This window comes from Phoenix dactylifera, unplaced genomic scaffold, assembly GCF_009389715.1.
Source record: "Phoenix dactylifera cultivar Barhee BC4 unplaced genomic scaffold, palm_55x_up_171113_PBpolish2nd_filt_p 000046F, whole genome shotgun sequence".
NCBI classification, from domain to species: domain Eukaryota; kingdom Viridiplantae; phylum Streptophyta; class Magnoliopsida; order Arecales; family Arecaceae; genus Phoenix; species Phoenix dactylifera.
The window spans coordinates 1095118-1117839 of NW_024067669.1; the positions used below are offsets into that span (position 1 = coordinate 1095118).

General features: G+C 40.9%; 1 protein-coding gene across 5 annotated transcripts; it reads right to left on the reverse strand.

Moving 5' to 3' along the window:
- Positions 1 to 2053: 2053 nt before the first annotated feature.
- On the reverse strand, positions 2054 to 22667 carry LOC120104594 (heparanase-like protein 3). 5 transcript variants are annotated; one of them, XM_039115989.1, is made up of 7 exons: positions 22482 to 22667; positions 21730 to 21821; positions 20553 to 20597; positions 19568 to 19604; positions 19271 to 19451; positions 18941 to 19089; positions 2054 to 2218 (listed from the first exon to the last, which is right to left on the reverse strand). In XM_039115989.1, exons 3-7 carry the CDS (start codon positions 20586 to 20588, stop codon positions 2055 to 2057), a joined length of 567 nt encoding a protein of 188 aa, XP_038971917.1. In that variant the 5' UTR covers positions 20589 to 20597; positions 21730 to 21821; positions 22482 to 22667; the 3' UTR covers position 2054. The 5 variants fall into 5 exon arrangements, 3 of the variants coding, with proteins under 3 accessions (XP_038971917.1, XP_038971919.1, XP_038971918.1); XM_039115991.1 differs by having other exon boundaries at positions 2074 to 2226; XM_039115990.1 differs by lacking the exon at positions 2054 to 2218 and having other exon boundaries at positions 18797 to 19089.
- Positions 22668 to 22722: the final 55 nt, after the last annotated feature.

A 22722-nucleotide genomic window follows, 5' to 3' on the forward strand; every position in this document is an offset into this window, starting at 1 on the left:
TTGAGCATTGCTACCAAACTGAACCCCACCCCCCCCCCCAACACACACACACAAAAACTGAACCCCAAATTGAGCATTGCTCAACCATCAAACTACTAAGGTTGCATCAAACAATGGTTTGTCCTGGTCCTATTGGGATTTTTATTGCAGTTGAGTTGGTTATCATGTCAATTGTGAATCTTAATTATATTAGGATATATGTTAAACTGTGCATCTAATTACTTGTGGGTTTAGTTAGGGCATTCCTTACCATGAGTAGCATTTGTGTACTATATGACTGTACAGCCTTCAGATTGAAAAAGAAATAATAGTTCCTGAAATTGTTTGGTGACTAGAATTGGTGACCGAGTCCGAGTGGTTTTGTATTTGGTCTTTAAGAATATGAGAGTGGTGAGGCATTGTGAGTAGCTTGAGTATGGAATGCCTGTTGGGGTCCAAAGAGGATTTGTGTCTTGCTTCTTTTTTTGTGAGTTAGGGAACAGTTCATAATTTCCATGGTTATCGTGGAGAAAGTATTGTGAGGCATGTTTTGATATTGAACATGAGTTTTGTTATTTTTTTTTATTAGTAAAATTTTTAGTCCACTCTCTTCAAATTTATTCTCCCTTAATTTTGTTTCTTTCTCATTATTGTTGCTTGTTCTTGAGGTTCTGGGCATTGGCCAGCCCTATTACTTAGCATCATGCCATTCTATGATAGATCATAGAACCCTCAAAACATGAACTGTGTCATTATAGTACATTTTCTTAGCTTATCTTTCTTCATAGACACATCCAAGTAGAACCGGGAACCAAATATCGTTAGTGCGATTAAAGACTCAAGTCCCGACGGAATATTCTGCAGGACACTGGAATAGGGTATCGTCCTAAGTATCAGGACAGGACCATCCTGCTATTATCCAAACATCCTAATCGGTACATCTTTGGACATTCTCTATTCCAAATGTCGGAACAGGACGAGATGATGGTGCATTCCGTTTTATAAAAAAATCGAAACAGCTTTATTCCATAGTATTTAAAATCTTGAGTGCAATTCCAAGTCTAAAATTTTCTGTCTTCAACTCTCCCTTATTTTTTTTTCCCCTCTTAAGTACAGAATCAACAAAAAAAACAATCTACCTCTAGACAAAAGAGTGGGCCAATTGCGCGATCATTATGAAAGATATACCTTGACTCAAAAGTTTATACGCTTCCAAATCCAGGAAGGATGACCAGAAAACGAGTACAAAATTACCAACTAAAATAATTACGAGACCATCCATCATGACAATGCAGTGCTGCTAACTAGATGTATTCATTTGAATTTAATTTGTAAACGAAGCAATTCCAAGTCCTATTATACTTTCCATTGACGTATTGGATATTAGGAACTACCTGATGACAGTACATGAGAGCTTCACCACCTTAATTCATTCTATAACAACCAAATGTTATATCTTTTGACTTCCTCATCAAGGCTACCAATCAAACTAATGCAACCATTTCCAAACACCAAGCAAGACAAAAGTGCTAAGTTGCTAACAGTGAGCTTAACTTTAAATTGGTAATTTCTCCTCAGCTGGCCATTGACGTAGAAGTCCAAACAGCTAACTTGTGGATGCAAGATTGCAAATTCAGGTTTAGAAAGGGGTTTTAGGTTTTAGGTCTAAAAGAGTTTGATTGGGAACAAAAATTCAGGTTTTATGTTTTAAAGATCTTGTTTTCATGCCAATCAAGAAGTATATAAAAGAAAGGTCCAGACATATAGGCTAAATCTTTTATAGGGTCATCTACAATAAATGAAGCAAGATGAATCCAGATAATTAGCAAGCAAAAGAAGAAAAAAACAATAATTTAGAACAAGGTTCTTAAAACTTTGACATCTTAGCAATCTAAATGGATAGGTGGCACCAAGATGAACTGAGATCTCGGTTGAATAGTAAGTTGGTAAAGACATGGAAAGGTCAAGATGTTCGAACTCGGATCTTCGCAGATATTTATCAAAACCATAACATTTAACCATCAAAAGTTTTAGTAAAATCAGAAGGATTTTTTGCATAGATACCCTTCTAAATATCAGATTTTGCACGAATACCCTTTGAAAATTGGTATTTGCACGAATACCCAGCTGCCGAGACACCAGACCAATAGTGTAATAGAACGAGAGAGAATCCTGACGGGCCGAGGTTCCTTTGGATCCTGTGAACCTATGCTTGTTGCCATCCTTCGATGCTTGAACCCTACTCCCCTTATGATATTAATCCCATCATCAGATCAATTGCTGGAGGTAAATCTAGATACAGCCAATTTGCAAATCCTATTGTATATTTTTGTTATATTCATGATAAAAAAACAAACCTTTGGTCATAGGACCAAATACATTTACTAATAAATACAGGATTATAAAGGCTATCACATTAATTAATGTATCTAAATTCTTTCCATCTATTAGGATTTTTTTACGTAAATACCCTTCTAAATATAGAAAATTGTATGAATATCCTTATAAAGTTACTATTTGCTTGTATACCCTTATAAGAATTTCTATTTGCACGTCTACCCATTAAGGGTATTTTAGTCATTTTAATTTAAAATCGTTAATTTTTAACGGCGTTAGATAGCATGGGTATATATGCAAAAATAAGAATAAAAACAGATAGAATAGCAAAACAAGTATTTTACAAGGGTATACATGCAAATATCAATTTTGGAAGGGTATTCACGTAAAATCCAATATTTAGAAGGGTATCCATACAAAAAACCCAAATCAAAATTATCACTATTTTTTAAGACATTAGGTTATGTTGCCCAGATAGACAACCCAAGAGGGGGGGGGTGAATTGGGTTTTAAAATAATTTAGATATTTAAAACGTTGTGGATGACTAATTAAAACTATTGCAAGTTGTTTAATTAAATGCTATGTGCTGTGAGTGATATGAGAGGAAGAAGAAGAGAGACAATCAAACACAAACACCAAGTTTTATAGTGGTTCGGAGCTAACCCTTGCTCCTACGTCCACTCCCCAAGTCTCACTTGGGAATTCACTATAACCCCTTGGATTACAGCCAGTTGTTTTCCAAGCTCACAACCTAACTTGTTGTTTTACGAGCTCACAACGAACTCGGTCGGTTTTTCCAGGCTCACCGACTAGAACCACCCCGATTGTTTTCCCGGGATCACAATCGAACCCTTACACACGTTGGTTTTACACTCGGCTCACCAACTAACCTCAATACCCTTGATTCAATCCTCCGATTGAACCAAGCAAATACAAGTTGTAAATAAAATAGACAAACAGAAAACTAAGCTTCTCAAAAGCAGATGAAAAACAATATAATCTGGAAAGAGTTTAGAAGCCCTCAAACGCTTTGAGTTGGAGTGAAGGAATAGCTTCTTGAACTCCGGGTCTCCTCTTGAATGTGTAGTCGACTTGAATGCAGGAGGAGGCTTCTTTAATTGCTGGAAAGATGTAGGTGGATGCAGTTAATGCAGCTCTTCCCTCTTTTTCGTTGAAGAACAGGTTGCAGAGATTGAATGCTTGATTACTTGGAGTGGAATGGTTGTTCTCTGCCTTGCTACAGTCCTCTGTGGCTATTTAAACCAACCCCCATGGAATCTAGCCGTTAGAGACCTTTTACTGCCCGTTCTGCACACTCTGCGCAGCCTGACAATGTGTCCGTTGGTGGGTTGGAGTCGACTCGCGCGATCAGGAGTCGACTCGGCTGTAGCGGGAGTCGACTCATGCTTTTCTGGAGTCGACTCGGCAACTGTTCCAGATTTGAATTAAAGTTGCCTTCGCGACTGGGAGTCGACTCGTCTTGACCCAGAGTCGACTCGCCAACTTCTGGAGCTGACCTGGCTTTCTCGGAGTCGGCTCATCCCATGAAGTCCGTGGATCCATTTTTTGAATTTGGTCCACTCGAGTCGACTCGACTGTCCTAGGAGTCGACTCGTCTCTCAGAGCCCGAACTCCCGATCTTCTGTCTTTTGGCTCGTCCAGTCTTGGAGTCGACTCGAACTTCCTCGGAGTCGACTCGGCTCTCAGTTTTCGAAACTTGGTCTTCTGCCTTTTTGATGTGAAGCTGCCTTGGAGTCGACTCTAGCTGTCTGGGAGTCGATTCGAATCTCAGAGGCAGTAACTTGGTCTTCTGTCTTCCTTGTGGTCGCGGAGTCTCGGAGTCGACTCGCGTATTGCGGGAGTCGACTCGAATCTCAGAGTCCGAAAAACGTTCTCTGACTTTTTCCTTGTGTTCCTCTGAGAGTCGACTCTCACTTTCTTTGGAGTCGACTTGCCAACCATCGGAGTCGACTCGCGTTCCACTGGAGTCGACTCGAACTTCAGACCCGAAAACTGCTCTCTGACTTTTTCTGCCTGTGACTCCTTGGAGTCGACTCTTACTACCCTGGAGTCGACTCGGTGAACATCGGAGTCGACTCGCGCACTTCAGGAGTCGACTCGCTGACAGGTTTTGAGTTGATGCTTTCTGTTCGTCTGTCTGTTCTCAGTCGGAGTCGACTCGTACTGATCCGGAGTCGACTCGAGTCTCAGACTTTGGTTCAGGCTGACTTCTTAACTTATCCAAAATATTATGAACCAAGTCTAGAGACACTTAGAGAAGATTTTCACTGAAACACTTAATTGAATTCATTAGTAAACAAGAGATATACTCAAATGCTTTGAGCTCATCAAAATCAAATAGGGTTATGATCAATCACTCCACAATCTCCCCCTTTTTGATGATGACAAAACATTGAGTATATGTAAAGTGAATTGCACAATAAACAATGAAATAAAATCCATAAATGAATTCAAATGTCTGGTAATTCAATTTATCCAAGCTTGAAAGGAGTGAAACAATAAATTTCGGAGTTAAAGCTCCCCCTTTCATTTGGAATTATATAAGCCTTCATATAATGCAATCAATTGTTTGGCTTATATATCTTTAATGATTTAGCTTTCTTAAAATTTCAGATTCTCCCCCTCAACATATGCAATCTACTTGGTTTTGATTCTTTGAATTTCCTTTTAATGCTTTGAAGTTTTTGAACTGAAATTTTGGTTTTTAGAGGAAAAATCTGTCAATTTGTTCTTGACTAGGATTCAGCTAATCTCTGAATATCCCTTGAATAGATTCTGGAGATTACTCCATTAGGAGCCCCAAAAGAGAGATAATGAGCCTCGAGGTACCGAATCCACTTAGAACAAATTTGTGTGTTTTAAGAGTTTATCTTTTTATTGATTTCCATTGATTCCTTTTACATATTTTATACATATTTCTCCCCCTTTTACATATTTTATACATATTTCTCCCCCTTTTTGTCATCATATCAAAAAGGAGGTAATCAGAACACACAATCAAACATAGATCAAAAGGCACAGTATTGAAGAAAAATGCGGCTACTCATTGTATTAATTTGTATGTAAGTACATTTGAGAATACAATAAGTAAAGCAAAACACTACATGTCAAAACAAAATACAAAAAGTAGCTACAGTCTCCTCGAGGATGAGGCACCTCCTCTCGAGGATGTATCTCCTCCTCTCGAGGATGTGGCTCCTCCTCTCGAGGATGCATCTCCTCCTCTCGAGGATGTGGCTCCCCGAGGCATGCGCTCCACGAGTGATTGAACCGCATTGGTGACGTTCTCGAGCTGGCGAATGATGGCCTGGATGGCCCTGCTCTGTGTCGTATCCAGCTCGAGCACCGACTTCTGCAGTCCGTCCAGCTTGTCGATGAGCACATTCGACAAGCGCTCGGCCCCCTCAGTAGTGGTTTGCATGTCACGGCCGATGTCATCCCGCATCTGTCGAGTGGTGCTCGTGACCTCACTCATGCTATGGAACTGGGCCTGCATCAAGGTCCTCATGTTGTATATCTCTTGCCGCACCTCAGCCGTCATGTCAGTCACGGCTGTCAGGGAAGGGACCAACGCGGAAGATGTGGGCGCAGGAGAGGGAGTAGGCACCGAACCTCGGAGCTCCTGAAGCAACTCATCCCTCAGATCTCGGACTATCTCCTGCCGCAGCTCCCGGAGCTGCTCAGGATCAATGCGGACCTCCATGGGTGGTGGAGCCGAGAAGGAGGGTCCGACGGAGGTGGTAGGAGCAGAAGTGGATGGAAAGTCTGGTATGTCGGGATAGTCAGAGTCGGGCTCAGGACTGGGGGAAGGTCTGGTGGTCTGTGTGGTGATGGATGACTTCCTAACCCATGTCCCCTCTCTCTTCCGAAACCCCATCCTGTGTAGGGTCCCCGGACGCATGCGATCAGTCCATCGCAATGCGCGAGAGGGTTCCCCCTCAGGGATAGGGATCTCGTACTCCCTAAATAACAAGGTGAAGACCATGACGTAGGGTAGGGTGAGCCTAGGTCTGTCTAGTGGCTCACACAGGTATCTATATATGAGTTTGGGGAAGTTGATTGGGGTGTCATGAAGCATATAGAACATGAGAGCTAGGTCTCTCTCAGATACAAAGTCAAATCTCCCGGTCTTAGGGAAGATGGACCTAGAGAATATACTCAGGAGGATCCGCATCTCAATCGGTAGTGAGCTAGCGGATACCTCGTCTAAAGGTGACTGGGGTGGATGCCCTAGAACGGCCGTAAGGGCCTCAACCCTGTCCTCAGGATGTGTGGGAGCCACCCCTACTTGTGGAAGGTGGAGGATGTGGGCAATAAGATCCTCCGTAATGAACAGAGGGACATCGGCTACTGTGCCCTCGATACCCCCATCTCCCCGATGGACGGTACCGTAGAATTCTCTAACAAGGCCAGGGTAAGTGGGGAGGTCTAATGTAAGGAAAACTCTAAGCCCTGGACCCTAAGTCTTTCACCTATGGTGAAACCCTCCCGGGAGAGATAGTCGAAATCGACATACCTCCCGGTGGTGACGGCCTTCCCGGCTAATGGCCTCGCGAGAACCGCCCTAGGCGGGGAACGAGCCGGAGGTTGTGGCCTCGCGGGATCGTGCCGAGCCTTGGAGCGCCGCTCGGGACCGGCCTCGGGTCGGGACCTCTTCCGGACTACGGTTTTACGCGGCATAATGACCTAGATTGGGAGGAAAATCCTAAGGGACGGTGAAAGGTCGACGGAGAAGACTTGGGGACGACCGGGGACGACCTAGAAAGGGAGGAAAACCCTAAGGGACGGTGAAAGGTCGACGGAAAAGGCCTTGCGGACGACCTAGGAGTCGGCTCTAGGGCTTGTGAACAGTGGCGGCTTGAGAAAGAAGTGTTTTCGAAACGACAGAGTTAGGGTTAAAAAGTCGGATCCCGACTGCGAGTCGACTCCACTGAGTCGCGAGTCGACTCGACCTCGAGTCGACTCCAGAATATGCGCGAGTCGACTCTCCTTATGCGCCTGTAGACCTCGAGTCGACTCCCGACTATATGCGAGTCGACTCCCCCTCTGCTGCCATCTATGCGAGTCGACTCCCGCAAATGCGCGAGTCGACTCCCCCTGAGGAGCCGACTCTGAAACTTACTCGAGTCGTCTCTAACTTTGGCACGCACCTAAAAATCATGCTACATTCGTGCCGAATGAGGGAAAATCACTAAATTATGATCTGATTTGATGATCATTGAAAAGAAACTCTATTTTAACCACAATCTAATCATCAAAATCAATGAATCTAGTGGAAACTACCACTAGGATGGATCAATCACTCCTAATCCCCTCCTAAGCACATTAAACCTCTCTTCACTTAGGAGTTTTGTAAAAATGTCTGCTAATTGATCATCAGTACTAACAAATTGGAGTGTCACATCACCATTCAATACATGGTCTCTTATGAAGTGATGTCTTATCTCAATATGTTTAGTTCTTGAATGCTGAATTGGATTTTTAGTTAGATTAATGGCACTTGTATTATCACAATTAATGGGAATTTTATCTTGTTTAATGCCATAATCTTCTAATTGTTGTTTAATCCACAAGATTTGAGCACAACAACTCCCGGCTGCAACATATTCAGCTTTAGCAGTAGATAATGCAACCGAGTTTTGTTTCTTGCTAAACCATGAGATTAGGTTTTCTCCTAGAAATTGACAAGACCCGCTGGTACTTTTTCTATCAAGCTTACATCCAGCGAAGTCTGAATCTGTATATCCTATTAAGTTTAGGCTAGATTCTTTAGAGTACCATAATCCTATATTCTTAGTTCCTATTAAGTATTTAAAAATTCTCTTAACTGCAACTAGATGTGATTCTTTAGGATTAGCCTGATATCTAGCACACATGCAAACACTAAACATAATATCAGGTCTACTCACAGTAAGATACAATAAGGATCCTATCATACCTCTATACAGTTTCTGATCTACAGATTTACCTGATTCATCTTGGTCTAATTTGCATGATGAGCTCATGGGGGTGCTGATTGACTTGTTTCCCTCCATATCAAACTTCTTGAGCATCTCCTTGATATATTTGGCTTGATTGATGAAGATGCCTCCTTCAGACTGTTTGATTTGAAGCCCGAGGAAGTAGTTCAGCTCTCCCATCATGCTCATCTCAAATTCACTCTGCATCAAATTAGCAAATTCTTCGCAGAGGCGATTGTTAGTAGCACCGAAAATGATATCATCAACATAAATCTGTACTAATAACATATCTTTGTTTTGCTTTTTCAGAAATAGTGTTGTATCTACATTTCCCCTAGAAAATTCATGTACTAATAGGAATTTGCTAAGTCTCTCATACCATGCTCTAGGTGCTTGTTTTAAACCATAAAGTGCTTTGTTCAGTTTATATACATGATTAGGGTATTGATGATTTTCAAAACCAGGAGGTTGTTCTACATATACCTCCTCATTAATATACCCATTTAAAAATGCACTTTTTACATCCATTTGAAATAGTTTGAAGTCCTTAGAGCATGCATATGCTAATAATAGTCTAATAGCCTCAAGTCTAGCTACAGGAGCAAAGGTTTCATCAAAATCTATACCTTCTTCTTGATTATAATCCTTTGCTACTAGTCTAGCCTTATTCCTTATAACAGTTCCATTTTCATCAAGTTTATTTTTATAAATCCATTTAGTACCTATAATTGGATATTCAGAAGGTCTCTCTACTAGATTCCATACCTTGTTTCTAGTAAATTGGTTTAATTCTTCTTGCATTGCATTTATCCAATTTACATCATTTTCGGCTTCTTCTATATGTTTGGGCTCAAAGTGTGAGACAAAAGCTAGATGGTTATTTAAATTCCTAAGGGATGCTCTAGTCCTAACCGGTTGAGATGGATCATCTAGAATTAGTTCCTTAGGATGCCCGTGAGCATACCTCCAAGCTTTAGTTAGCCCATGATCCACAATAGCCTCTTGGCTTGATGATGCTCCTTCAATCAATTTTTGATTATCATCTTGTAATGCCATCTCATCTATCTTTTCTTCAAGAATTTCAACATCATCATCAAAATTAACTTTCTTACTAGAGGAGATGTCACTAGAATCATCAAATACAACATGTATAGATTCTTCTATAACTAAGGTTCTTTTATTAAAGACTCTATAGGCTTTACTAGTTGTAGAGTAACCTAAGAATATTCCCTCATCAGATTTAGAGTCAAATTTACCTAGATTATCTTTCCCATTATTATGAACAAAACACCTACATCCAAAAACATGAAAGTAGTTAACTTTTGGTTTTCTGTTTTTCCAAAGTTCATAAGGTGTTTTCTTTATGATGGGTCTCAATAGAACTCTATTTAATATATGACAAGAAGTATTAATGGCTTCTCCCCAAAAGTACTTAGGGAGGTTACTTTCACATAACATAGTTCTAGCCATTTTCTCTAGAGTTCTATTTTTCCTCTCCACAACTCCATTTTGTTGTGGTGTCCTAGGTGCAGAAAAATTATGGGTTATCCCCTTTTTACTACAAAATTCATCAAATGACTGATTTTCGAATTCGGTACCATGGTCACTTCTAATAGCTATTACTGAGGTATCTCTAGCATTGGTTACTTCTTTATGGAATTTCTTAAAAACAGAAAATGCTTGATCCTTATGTGCTAGGAACATGACCCATGCGTACCTAGAATAATCATCTACAATAACTAGACCATATTTATTTCCACCTAGGCTTGTTGTTCTAGTTGGTCCGAATAGGTCCATGTGTAATAATTCTAGAGGTCTAGAGGTAGAGACACATTTTATGGATTTAAATGAGTTCCTAGATTGTTTGCCAAATTGACATGCTTCACATATTTTGTTTTTTTCAAATTTTAATTTTGGCAAACCTATCACGGAATCTCTTTTAACTAGTTTAGTTATTGTGTCCATGCTTGCATGACCTAACTTACGGTGCCATAACCAACTAGCATCATTATCCTTAGTTTCATTAACAACTAAACATTGGTTATGTTTTGCAAGATCTTCAAGGTCTACAACATATACATTTCCACGTCTAATTCCTTTAAAAACTAAACTATTATCATTAGGGTTTGTTATAATGCATAGTGATGGTTTAAACATAACATCATACCCTTTATCACATAATTGACTAATGCTTAATAAGTTATGCTTAAGACCATCAACATATCTAACATTATCTATAAAAGTAGAAGGGGTGATTTGAACTTTACCAATACCAATGATGTGACCTTGGTTGTTGTCTCCAAAAGTCACAGCACCTCCCTTCTTAACTTCAAGGGTGAAAAATTGATCCTTGTCACCCGTCATGTGCCTTGAGCACCCACTATCCAAATACCAGCAGTTTTTGTTGACCTTGGCTGCAAGACACTCCTACACAAGCAGATTATATCATCTTAGGTACCCAAGTTTTCTTGGGTCCTTCATGGTTAGTCATGTTGGTTCCTTTTGGAACCCATACCCTTTTAATTTTTCTTTTTGTTTTACTTTTCCTAAAATTACACACATTTGCTTTATGACCTATAGTTCCACAACAAAAACAGGTTATTTTCTTAGTTTTAGTTTCCCCAGCTTTAACAAAGAAGTTACTAAGAAATTTTTGTTTATTTCTTGGTTTATATCCTAAACCCGCTTTATTAAATACTGCTCGTTGACTATTGAGTATCATATTTAACTTTTCAGAACTATATGTAAATTTTTCAACCAAAGGTTTGTATTTGTTAAGTTCTTTAGTTAGTGTTTGATTTTCTGCTTTTAGATCATTAAGTTCTTTTGTGAGATCCTTGTTTAAGATTTGTTTATGATTTTTAAGTTCTGAAAATTCCTTAGTTAGTTTTTCATTATCCTTAGTTAAGGTATTAGTCTTTTGAGTTAAAAGTTGGTTGCTTGTCTTAAGGTCTATATTTTCTTTGGTGATTAAATCCTTATCCTTAACTAATTTATCGTATTTATGTAGGTATGATTGATTAGCTATTTTTAGTTCTTTATTCTTAAGATTTATGGCCTTATACTCTATCATTAATTCATTAAATGCATCATAAAGTTCATCAAAAGAAAAATCAAGATGCGATTCGGATGTTACCTCATTTTCATTGGCCATGAAGCAGAAATTGGCCTTTTCTTCTTGTTCATCATCCGATGAAGAGGATGATGAGTCGGAGTCGGATAGTGTTGTGACAAGAGCCTTCTTCTTCTTGTACTTGCTCCCCTTCTTCAGTAAAGGGCACTCAGCTCTTATGTGACCCGGCTTCTTGCACTCGTAACACCCAATCCCCTCATTTTCCCTTTCCTTATCTTTGTCCTTGCGGTAGGAATTTGAGGGGCCTCTCCTTTGATGATAGAACTTCTTGTGGTTGATGAATTTTCTGAATTTGCGCACAAGAAGAGCCTCACCATCATCCTCCTCATGTTCTTCTTCTTCACTGCTGCTACTGCAAGACAAGTCCTTGTTAGATGTAGTAGATTTAAGAGCTATTACCTTTTTCTTATGGGAGGACTCTTCCTCGTTGTGTTGCTTCATGGTTAGCTCGTGCGTCATTAGGGATCCAAGAAGCTCCTCAAGTGGTAACTTGTTCAAGTCCTTGGCTTCTTGGATTGCCGTTACTTTAGCTTCCCATGACCTTGGTAGACACCGAAGGATTTTCCTGACAAGCTCACTGTTAGTATAGTTCTTGCCAAGGCTTTTTAGGCCATTGACAATGTCAGTAAACCTAGTGAACATGCATGTAATTGTTTCATTAGAATCCATTTTAAATAGTTCATACTTATGAACCAAAATATTTATTTTGGATTCTTTGACTTGATTCGTGCCCTCATGGGTCACTTCAAGTCTGTCCCAAATCTCTTTTGCAGAATTGCAAGTTGAGACCCTATTGAATTCATTTCTATCTAAGGCACAATAAAGCACATTCATAGCTTTAGAATTAAGTTGTGCCTTTCTCATGTCATGCTCATCCCAATCCTTTTCTAGTTTGGGTACAGTGACACCCTCTACATATATGGATGGGATGTATGGGCCATTTACTACAATGGTCCACATCTCATAGTCTTGGGCTTGGATGAATATTCTCATCCTAGCCTTCCAGTATGAGTAATCGGATCCATTAAAGAAAGGGGGTCTTTGGGTGGACTGACCCTCAATGTGGGAAGATCCAAATGGGGTTGTCATTTTGATCTTTGACTCTTAGGGTAGAAGAGTTTAGGCTCTGATACCACTTGTTGCCCAGATAGACAACCCAAGAGGGGGGGGGGGGTGAATTGGGTTTTAAAATAATTTAGATATTTAAAACGTTGTGGATGACTAATTAAAACTATTGCAAGTTGTTTAATTAAATGCTATGTGCTGTGAGTGATATGAGAGGAAGAAGAAGAGAGACAATCAAACACAAACACCAAGTTTTATAGTGGTTCGGAGCTAACCCTTGCTCCTACGTCCACTCCCCAAGTCTCACTTGGGAATTCACTATAACCCCTTGGATTACAGCCGGTTGTTTTCCAAGCTCACAACCTAACTTGTTGTTTTACGAGCTCACAACGAACTCGGTCGGTTTTTCCAGGCTCACCGACTAGAACCACCCCGATTGTTTTCCTGGGATCACAATCGAACCCTTACACACGTTGGTTTTACACTCGGCTCACCAACTAACCTCAATACCCTTGATTCAATCCCCCGATTGAACCAAGCAAATACAAGTTGTAAATAAAATAGACAAACAGAAAACTAAGCTTCTCAAAAGCAGATGAAAAACAATATAATCTGGAAAGAGTTTAGAAGCCCTCAAACGTTTTGAGTTGGAGTCGAGGAATGGCTTCTTGAACTCCGGGTCTCCTCTTGAATGTGTAGTCGACTTGAATGCAGGAGGAGGCTTCTTTAATTGCTGGGAAGATGTAGGTGGATGCAGTTAATGCAGCTCTTCCCTCTTTTTCGTTGAAGAACAGGTTGCAGAGATTGAATGCTTGATTACTTGGAGTGGAATGGTTGTTCTCTGCCTTGCTACAGTCCTCTGTGGCTATTTAAACCAACCCCCACGGAAACTAGCCGTTAGAGACCTTTTACTGCCCGTTCTGCACACTCTGCGCAGCCTGACAATGTGTCCGTTGGTGGGTTGGAGTCGACTCGCGCGATCAGGAGTCGACTCGGCTGTAGCGGGAGTCGACTCATGCTTTTCTGGAGTCGACTCGGCAACTGTTCCAGATTTGAATTAAAGTTGCCTTCGCGACTGGGAGTCGACTCGTCTTGACCCAGAGTCGACTCGCCAACTTCTGGAGCTGACCTGGCTTTCTCGGAGTCGGCTCATCCCATGAAGTCCGTGGATCCATTTTTTGAATTTGGTCCACTCGAGTTGACTCGACTGTCCTGGGAGTCGACTCGTCGCTCAGAGCCCGAACTTCTGATCTTCTGTCTTTTGGCTCGTCCAGTCTTGGAGTCGACTCGAACTTCCTCGGAGTCGACTCGGCTCTCAGTTTCCGAAACTTGGTCTTCTGCCTTTTTAATGTGAAGCTGCCTTGGAGTCGACTCTAGCTGTCTGGGAGTCGACTCGAATCTCAGAGGCAGTAACTTGATCTTCTGTCTTCCTTGTGGTCGCGGAGTCTCGGAGTCGACTCGCGTATTGCGGGAGTCGACTCGAATCTCAGAGTCCGAAAAATGCTTTCTGACTTTTTTCTTGTGTTCCTCTGAGAGTCGACTCTCACTTTCTTTGGAGTCGACCTGCCAACCATCGGAGTCGACTCGCGTTCCACTGGAGTCGACTCGAACTTTAGACCCGAAAACTGCTCTCTAACTTTTTCTGCCTGTGACTCCTTGGAGTCGACTCTTACTACCCTGGAGTCGACTCGGTGAGCATCGGAGTCGACTCGCGCACTTCAGGAGTCGACTCGCTGACAGATTTTGAGTTGATGCTTTCTGTTCGTCTGTCTGTTCTCAGTCGGAGTCGACTCGTACTGATCCGGAGTCGACTCGAGCCCGTGCCAGTGAACTTGATACGCTTGGAGTCGACTCGAGTCTCAAACTTTGGTTCAGGCTGACTTCTTAACTTATCCAAAATATTATGAACCAAGTCTAGAGACACTTAGAGAAGATTTTCACTGAAACACTTAATTGAATTCATTAGTAAACAAGAGATATGCTCAAATGCTTTGAGCTCATCAAAATCAAATAGGGTTATGATCAATCACTCCACAGGTTAGAATATAATAATTAAAATATGTGTTTAAAATTGAAAAAAAATAGATTAGAAAATCTCCATCAATAATATATCAGTTTAAACCAGCTGCGGTTATTAAGGGTTGAAATTTCAAAAACATAAAACATCATATTGTTGTGAACCTAATACCGATACAAACCAAGAGTTACAATGCCCATGCTTCAAACAAAGTTTTCCAAAGGGATAGCGCTAGAAGCAAGAGGCTTTGTGGTTCTCCATGTTAATATCCTACAAAGCCGTATGCTCATGGGCTCCATCTTGCCCAGCTAACCCATCAAAAATGGCAGGCTATGTCGGAGACCAAGGTTTACCATCTTCATATCAGACCCTATATCGGTACCATCTATTACAATATTGATATATGGTATGGTATGAAATGGCGAAGCATACTGAGTGTCGACAACAAATTTTGTTAGAGGCCATTGTTCTCATATGCTACGTTCCTCATGGTGTCTATTTTCCAAAAATCGCACGGACTAGCCAATAAGATCTAAACGAGGGCGGATGCTCAATTTAAAGTATAGCAATATATCGCACTTGTAAAGATTGTCATGGTTTTTTCATAAAAAGAAATGTACCTTTATTCCACCCTATTCCAATATTTAGAAAGGTACTTAGGATAGAAAATATTTCAAGAGATGCCGATCGGGATGCTGGGATGGTAGTGGGGCGATTCTATCTAGACGCATGGATCTAAATTATTTTTAGATAAAAAAAGGCTTGTGTCTATATTTTTAATTCAATTCGGTATATATACATATATAAAAGTCATGTATTGATTCTCACCATTAAAGTTCTTCTTTTTTTGCTGAAACCATTAAAGTTTTTCTCGCCGAATCTGTAAAGATCTGCTTAATGAAAGAGAAGATATTTAGTTTCCTTATTTACACGTTGGACGACTTGTCTCCTGTTTGGAAATGACAGCCTTGTAATTAATTGTCTTCTTTAATTTGATTCATTATATATATCTGTAGCAACTTTTTATTAAAAAAATATATTTACTGATTTCTAATATAATTTTTTAAGAAAAATGAACTTTTATCTACCTTATTTTTTATATATTAAAAATAAATACTTAAGATAGAAAATGTTCTTAAAATATGCTGATCAAGATGCTGGAACGATAGTGAAGCAATCTTATTTAGACACATAGACTTAGGTTCTTGCTCCGGTCCTTTATTTGATTGAAAAAAAGTTATCATATTTTTTAATTTAATTCAGTGCGCACATATTATATATATATTTACTGAGATTGATTATGAAAGGTTTTCTCACCAAGTTTTTGAGGATATGCTCAATTAGAGAGAGGATATTGAGTTTCCTTACCTACACCTTGGACGGCCTGTCTCTTGTTTTATGGGAAATGACAGCCTTGTGATTGATTGCCTTGTTTAATTCGATTCATTATATGTATCTGTCACAACCTTTTTAAAGAATATATATATATATACTGATTCCCACCATGAAAGATTTTGTCACCATAACTAAAGAGAAGATATTTAGTTTCCATATGGTTTAAAAGTCCTTGTTTGATTGGCCAAAAAAAGCAGCCTTATAATTGTCTTCCAATTCCATTCGGCATCGATATATAGCAACCTTTTTAAAGAAAATATATTTAGTAACTCCCACCCAAAATAATTTCCATAAGATATTTAGTTTCCTCATTTACACCGTTTGATGGCTTTTAAAAGCCTCGGTGTTACCTCCTGTTTGATAGTGTAAAGGTAGCCTTGTGATTATCTTCTTCAATTCCCTTGGGTACGTTCGCCATGAAGACCATGCGTTTGGCTTTGGTTTTCTTCGTCCTTGCAGGACTCTTTGCTCAGAATCAATGTAAGTATTAGGTTACTCTGTTCGTTTGCCTTCCTCCCTCTCTTCCGCTATCTATGTCTGTTGCTGGAAATTGGACCCGGGGGCTGCCGCGAACCAAGAGGGGAGGAGCTCCTCTGCCGGGACGGTGGATGACGGTGCGTCGACTGGTGGCGTCCTCCCGGAGAGTCCTGCAAAAAAGCCGGTGGCCGGGCTTTCCGGCGCCGGCCCTCCGAAGCTTAAGTCAGAGGAGGCTAATATGTGGAGGGAGTAAAGGAGGAGGAATGTTTGTTCTTTTTTGTGTATATTTGTGTCCGTTCTGTGTCGTCCCTTCCCTCCTTCCCCCAGGTTCCCTTTTATAGGAAGATATTATGTTACCTGGGAGGTGACAGGGGGATTTGTCCTCTTTTGTGATAATTAGGCACGATTTTGCTCATTAATGGCGTAGTGGAGAATAAGGCTGGATCAGACCGGAGTCAGGGAGTTGTCGCGGTTGATCGGACCCATTGGGGTGGTTGAACCGCCGGCCGTGGTGGGCCTGGGGTTCGTAGATGGTAAGTGCATTAATTGCTGAGTGAACCAGCGGTCAGGAAGAGCCATACGCTTTGATGGTTCAGTGATCCGGAGATCATCTTGAGCCGTGTTCATTTAATGACTGAGTGAATCAGAGGCCTGAGGGGGTCTCATGCATTAATGATAGGCCGTGCCGAATACCTGCGGAGATCTCGTGCCTTGATGGCTTAGGGATGGTGGCAGGTTGTAGTGGAGTCATGTATTTAGTTGTCAGATCCTTTAAAGGGTTAGACGGAAATTGGGTATTCGGCTAAGGCATGGGCCTGGCACGGGTGCCGAGCCGAGCTGGTCGCCTAGCGGAGTGTCCTGTGGCGGGATTGCTTCTGGTCGGTACTTTCTAGTCGAGCGCCTCTCTGGTCGGCGCTCTTTGGTCGGGCGCCTCTCTGGTCGGCGCTCTTTGGTCGGGCGCCTCTCTGGTCGGCGCTCTTTGGTCGGGCGCTTCTGAGATGGCATGACTTGGGTTTTCCCCCAACAGTGTCTATCTCTTTTCGTGAGAAAAGATGAAGAAGACTGGCAACACTGAAAGAAAATAGTACCTTAACCAGTATTCATTCATTAAAAACACAGTTATGATTTTTTTGGTGTAGAAAAAGCTAAATCATGTTCTTGCAACTTGTATTTCTTTACTAGTTTTAAATCTTTGTATCATAATATTTGATCGTCAATTTTAAATTATGGCCAAACTAGGCTAATATAGTTTCTAACCTTGAACGTCTTTTGGATAGGTCAAGGCCCAGAGCCGTGCTATATTGACGTTTGCATTTCAGGGCGTCCCTGCTACTGCTGCCCAGCCCATGGACGCGGGTCACGTTGTTATAATACGCGAGCGGAATGCGTGGCCGACTGCAACCCCCCTGCAGGAAACCTTTACCGTACTCCATGAGTTAAAGATTCGAAATATGCACTTGTCCTCATGAATAATGATCCATGTGTGCTGTAATTGCTTGACATGCCTTTTTAGAAAGTAATAATAATCCAGTTATGTGATATATTATCAGAAATGGTTGTCTATCTGTACGTGATATAATCCATAACATCACCCAACAAAACTAGCCAGAAAATATTATTTATGATTAAGATGATAGCACAGTTGGAATGGGGCTAAGATTTCACCGAAGCGGCTCAGGTTCAAAACGCGTGAGCGTCGATTAAATGCGGGGCCGGATGCCTAATCCTATTACTAAAATGTCCCTCCCTCCTCTATTACTAAACTTATTACAATAATATATATATATATATATATATATTATGGTGTATGGATATATTGTACAGTAAAAAAATTAAAAAATAATAAATTTTGGAGTGCACTAGATTGATCTCTTTCATCCGCAAAATATTTTTAAAATAGTTGATCACATATGAAGCCACTCAATCTGCTGTTCCATTAGTCTATATATATATATATATATATATATATATATATATATATATATATATATATATATATATATATATATATATATATATATTTGCCTATGAGATGAGCCCATGGATCTTAGCCGAAATGTCACCCTACTTTAGTACTAAGCTCTCATTCCTAGCATTAGTGGTGGATATAAAAAATAGTCAAAAATAGGTAAAACTTGTGGGTGGGTCCCATTTCTTTTTCTAAGGGGTCAAGAAAGGGCCCAGCGTGGGCAAGCATCCAACTTAAATACTTATATCGCATAAACGGATACAGGGACCAAAAAAGATTCCTTCTCATCCCTCGTCTCGGAGACGACACGCGGCAGTGATCCATAGCTTGGAGATCACCATCTCTTCCCCAGGCTGAAACCGGTTTTGGTTGTGCATCCGGATGATATTAGTTAGAAGCAAAAATTCATACGCATCCTTATCTTAACAGAAATCGATGTAAATTAAATATAAAAGATTTTTAACATCCCATTGAATTAGATCAGCTGTTTGTTAATCTTTTGTCATTGTTTATTCTAACTTCAGTACTATCTCTATTGAGCAAAATCTTTATGAAGTGAGGAATCTAAATGGGACATGACTCTTACCAAGCTCCCAACCATGGATAGTGTAACCCTTATTGACAGTGTAGTGAATAAAAGATGCAGCGTTGGTGGAGTTCCAGGGTCCTCCTAAAGAACCACCCGGCAAATGAACCCTTCCATTAAGGGCATTCAGCCCAAAAATGATTACAGCTCTGAAGCGAGAATGCATCGGATTAGACAGAATTTATGAAGAGAGCAATGAGAAATGCAGGATACGCCTACCACGAAAGCATTCATTATGAACGCATACTATCCTAACAGAATTTTTCTAGTGGGATCAAGGGAAAAACTAGTCCATGAGGCATTTATAGGAAGTTTAAATAATCAAAGTACCCGGCTTTTTTGAAGAAACCATTGAGTTCATCCCATCTATGCATGGGTAGGCAGCCTTGAGAAAAACCAAACATCTCAGATTTTTTCTTAACAAAAGGAGTACATGGCTGTTGAGGATCCACGCCATATATGACCTTATCTTGCAAGGAGCCCCCAATGCGGAGTTTCAATGGAGAAAATTCTGAAAGGTCACAAAAATTAGTTCAGAGGAAAAAAAAAAAACTAGATTGGCCATTTGATATTAAAAGCATAGGCATAGATTAATTTTTTAAAATAAAATACTAGGAAAGCACTTACCTTTAACAGCATTCAATAAAATCTTGTTGGAAAGATTCTGCAGGAAGGAAAAAATGAAACACCTGTGTCAATCACCATTTTCAATCATTTTACCTTCACATTCAGAAAGTAATATTTGTTTTGAAAAAAAAAAAGTCTGGATCACACACACTAACATGAGATGGACAAACGAACACACCAAATAAACAATTGAATTATAGAAGGGAACGAAGCATAGTAAACCAAATAGCCCTTCATTTCTTTTCAGAGGAAGAAGAAGAAGAAGATCGTTTTTTTCTTAAGACTATATACTACTACTAATATCAGAAACCATGTCAAGGAAACCATCTTCAAAATGTAAAATGGGACCTCACAGGATTTAGACATTATGAGGAAATATAAATGATGATGGAGTGAACTTTATCAGAAGTACTCGATCCTCATTTTCAATTTCCATTCAACAAACCTATGATATCAAGAAGAGTGAAACAAATAAAATTAGCATATTAATGAAAACTACAAATAGTTTTCACTCGAAATGAAAAAAGGGAAACAATCTGGAAACAACACATAGACAAAAAAAACTCTCCAAATAGAGGCAAAAATATAAATTCTTCATTTTAATTAAGCTCCAAATCATAGAAAACCATTGCCAAATACTGACAAAAATATAAATTTTTACATAGACAATGCTAAGAAAAAAAAAAAATCTAGAAACAACACAAACAATTGCCAAATTCGACCAAAAAAGAAAAAGTTCTGTCACGCCCCGAACCCAACTCCCGGGTCCAGCACGCGACCGGCCGCATGAGCCCTAGAGCAGTGCCCTAAAGATCATGCAAGGCCTATGTTTAACAAAATTCCAATAAATCCACGATTAATTTAATAATTCAAATAGACAAGTCCGACATATCCAAATAAACAAATTAGTTCAATTACAAGATCTTCAAATGTTCATCGACATCAAAGAAGGACAAACAAACTAACTAGCTAATGACTCTGATACCTGCACTCTGCGCCCATCCCATCCAAATCTAAGCATCCTGCAACTCTGATAAAAAGAAAGAAGAAAAGGGGATGAGCTTTACAGCCCAGTAAGAATCCCTACACATCCACCCCAACACAATAATAATAAAAATCTGAAAACCACGACAAGTCAAAGCACATATCATGAAGTCATAAACCGGCTATCAAAGCTCAAATAATCGATACAAGTATGTACATCAATCATCAATAAAAATCCAGCCACACAAGAAATATATAGCATATGATAGCTCATAAACATGTATTATAGTCTCAATGTCATTTCTTCAACTTGATCCGGTTTAATTATCTTTCCGACTTTGGGTCAAATCTCGGTCACATTTCTCAGCCTGTGGTGGGGCAACCAAATTATCACATTTTCAGCCTGTGGCGGGGCCTGCACATTATAGTTCCACATTTCTAGCCTGTGATGGGGCCTGCCAAAGTATCACATTTTCAGCCTGTGGCGGGGCCTGCACATTATAGTTCCACATTTCTAGCCTGTGAGGGGGCCTACCAAAATATCACATTTTCAGCCTGTGGCGGGGCCTGCACATTATAGTTCCACATTTCTAGCCTGTGAGGGGGCCTACCAAAGTATCACATTTTCAGCCTGTGGCGGGGCCTGCACATTATAGTTCCACATTTCTAGCCTGTGAGGGGGCCTACCAAAGTATCACATTTTCAGCCTGTGGCGGGGCCTGCACATTATTGTTCCACATTTCTAGCCTGTGAGGGGGCCTACCAAAGTACCACATTTTTCAACCTGTGACGGGGCCTGCCATAATAACAAGATAAACCCAAAGTCCCTTTTCATACAATCCAGTTTACATCCACACATCAATTCCTTTATATTTACTTCCAGCTTTAAACTAACCACGGTCACGTTTCCAGCCCGTGACGGGGCAACCAATATCACATAGTTAGTTTAGAGCACCACATCCATCAGTCCAATTATGTAGGTGTAAGTTATGCGCATGCATGCATCCATCATAATACCAACCACAAGCGAATACGATCATAATATCAACCACAAGCCAACACGATCAAAATATAATTTAATATAAAACTATTTTTGATTTATCTGAATTATAGCATATCATACATATCTAAGTATAAAAATATTATATCATGCAGGTTTGGCGTACAAGGATCCTTACCCTTTGCTGACAACCCAGACAGACCACCGTGATCTACGAACTAGGGTGCGTAGAACCTTGCTCAATGTCTCTTTGTCCAACAGTTTGTTGCCCTACAGAACCAAATCAATATTAAAAATTATCCGGAGTATCTGACAACCCAAAACTCTCCATTGACCCACGACTATCCAGCAATCCTTACAAACAATGATCTCCTCGGATCAAACTAGAGAGAGAAAACTCCAATCTAGAGAGAGAAAATGGTGAGAGAAATAATTCAAGTAGAGAGAACCTAGGAGAGAGAAGAGAGGAGAGAGAAAACTCTTCCTCCTTCTCAAAATGAGGGAAGCCGATCCATCTCCCTCTCTTCGCGAATTTGGATGGCACAGCCACCAGGGTGCCCATCCTTGGCGACGACAGCCGGCCTGTGACGGCCCTCAACTGTGGCACCACCGGAGATGGTGGTCGGTCGGCGGCAAACCAACGAGGGGAAGAGAAGACAACGGGATCACGAGGAAAAAGGCCTCGGATCCCCCATCCCCCATCTTCAATCAACCCAGAAATCCCTCTCCGACCCTCGCACAGTCCCAACCAACCTCACCTGCCATGAATCCCGGCCAACCCGGTGGCCGGCGGCGACGAAATCCGAAGGAGAAAAGCCGAAACAGGGTACCCCTGTTTCGGATCCTTCTCCGACGGTCTCGTCGGTCAAATCCCCACCATCATCGCCCTAAGTCTAGGAAATGAAGCGCAAAGAAAGGATCCACGCTTACCTCGGTCCGATGGGTGCTCCGGCGGCCTTTCCGGCGAGGAATCGGCGGAGAAATGGAGGGTCTTCACCGAAGGAAAGAGGAAGGCTTTCCCCCCCTCCGCGGCCGGCTGGATCTCCCTCTCCGGCGCTCGATCCCCTCCGGCGAGTCGCCTCCCCCGACGACCGACCTCCCCTCACGCCGCCGCCCCACCCCCTTCACCCCTCTCTCCGCGTTTCCCCTTCCATGATCGTGCCTAGGGCAC

Coding starts and splice junctions, on each gene's coding strand:
- LOC120104594 (XM_039115989.1), bottom strand. CDS start 20,588: ATGCTTAGATTTGGATGGGATGGGCGCAGAGTGCAG. Junction 19,605..20,552: donor GGGATGGGCGCAGAGTGCAG/GTATCAGAGTCA, acceptor TCCTTCCTGCAG/AATCTTTCCAACAAGATTTT. Junction 19,090..19,270: donor GGTTTCTTCAAAAAAGCCGG/GTACTTTGATTA, acceptor TTCTCGCTTCAG/AGCTGTAATCATTTTTGGGC.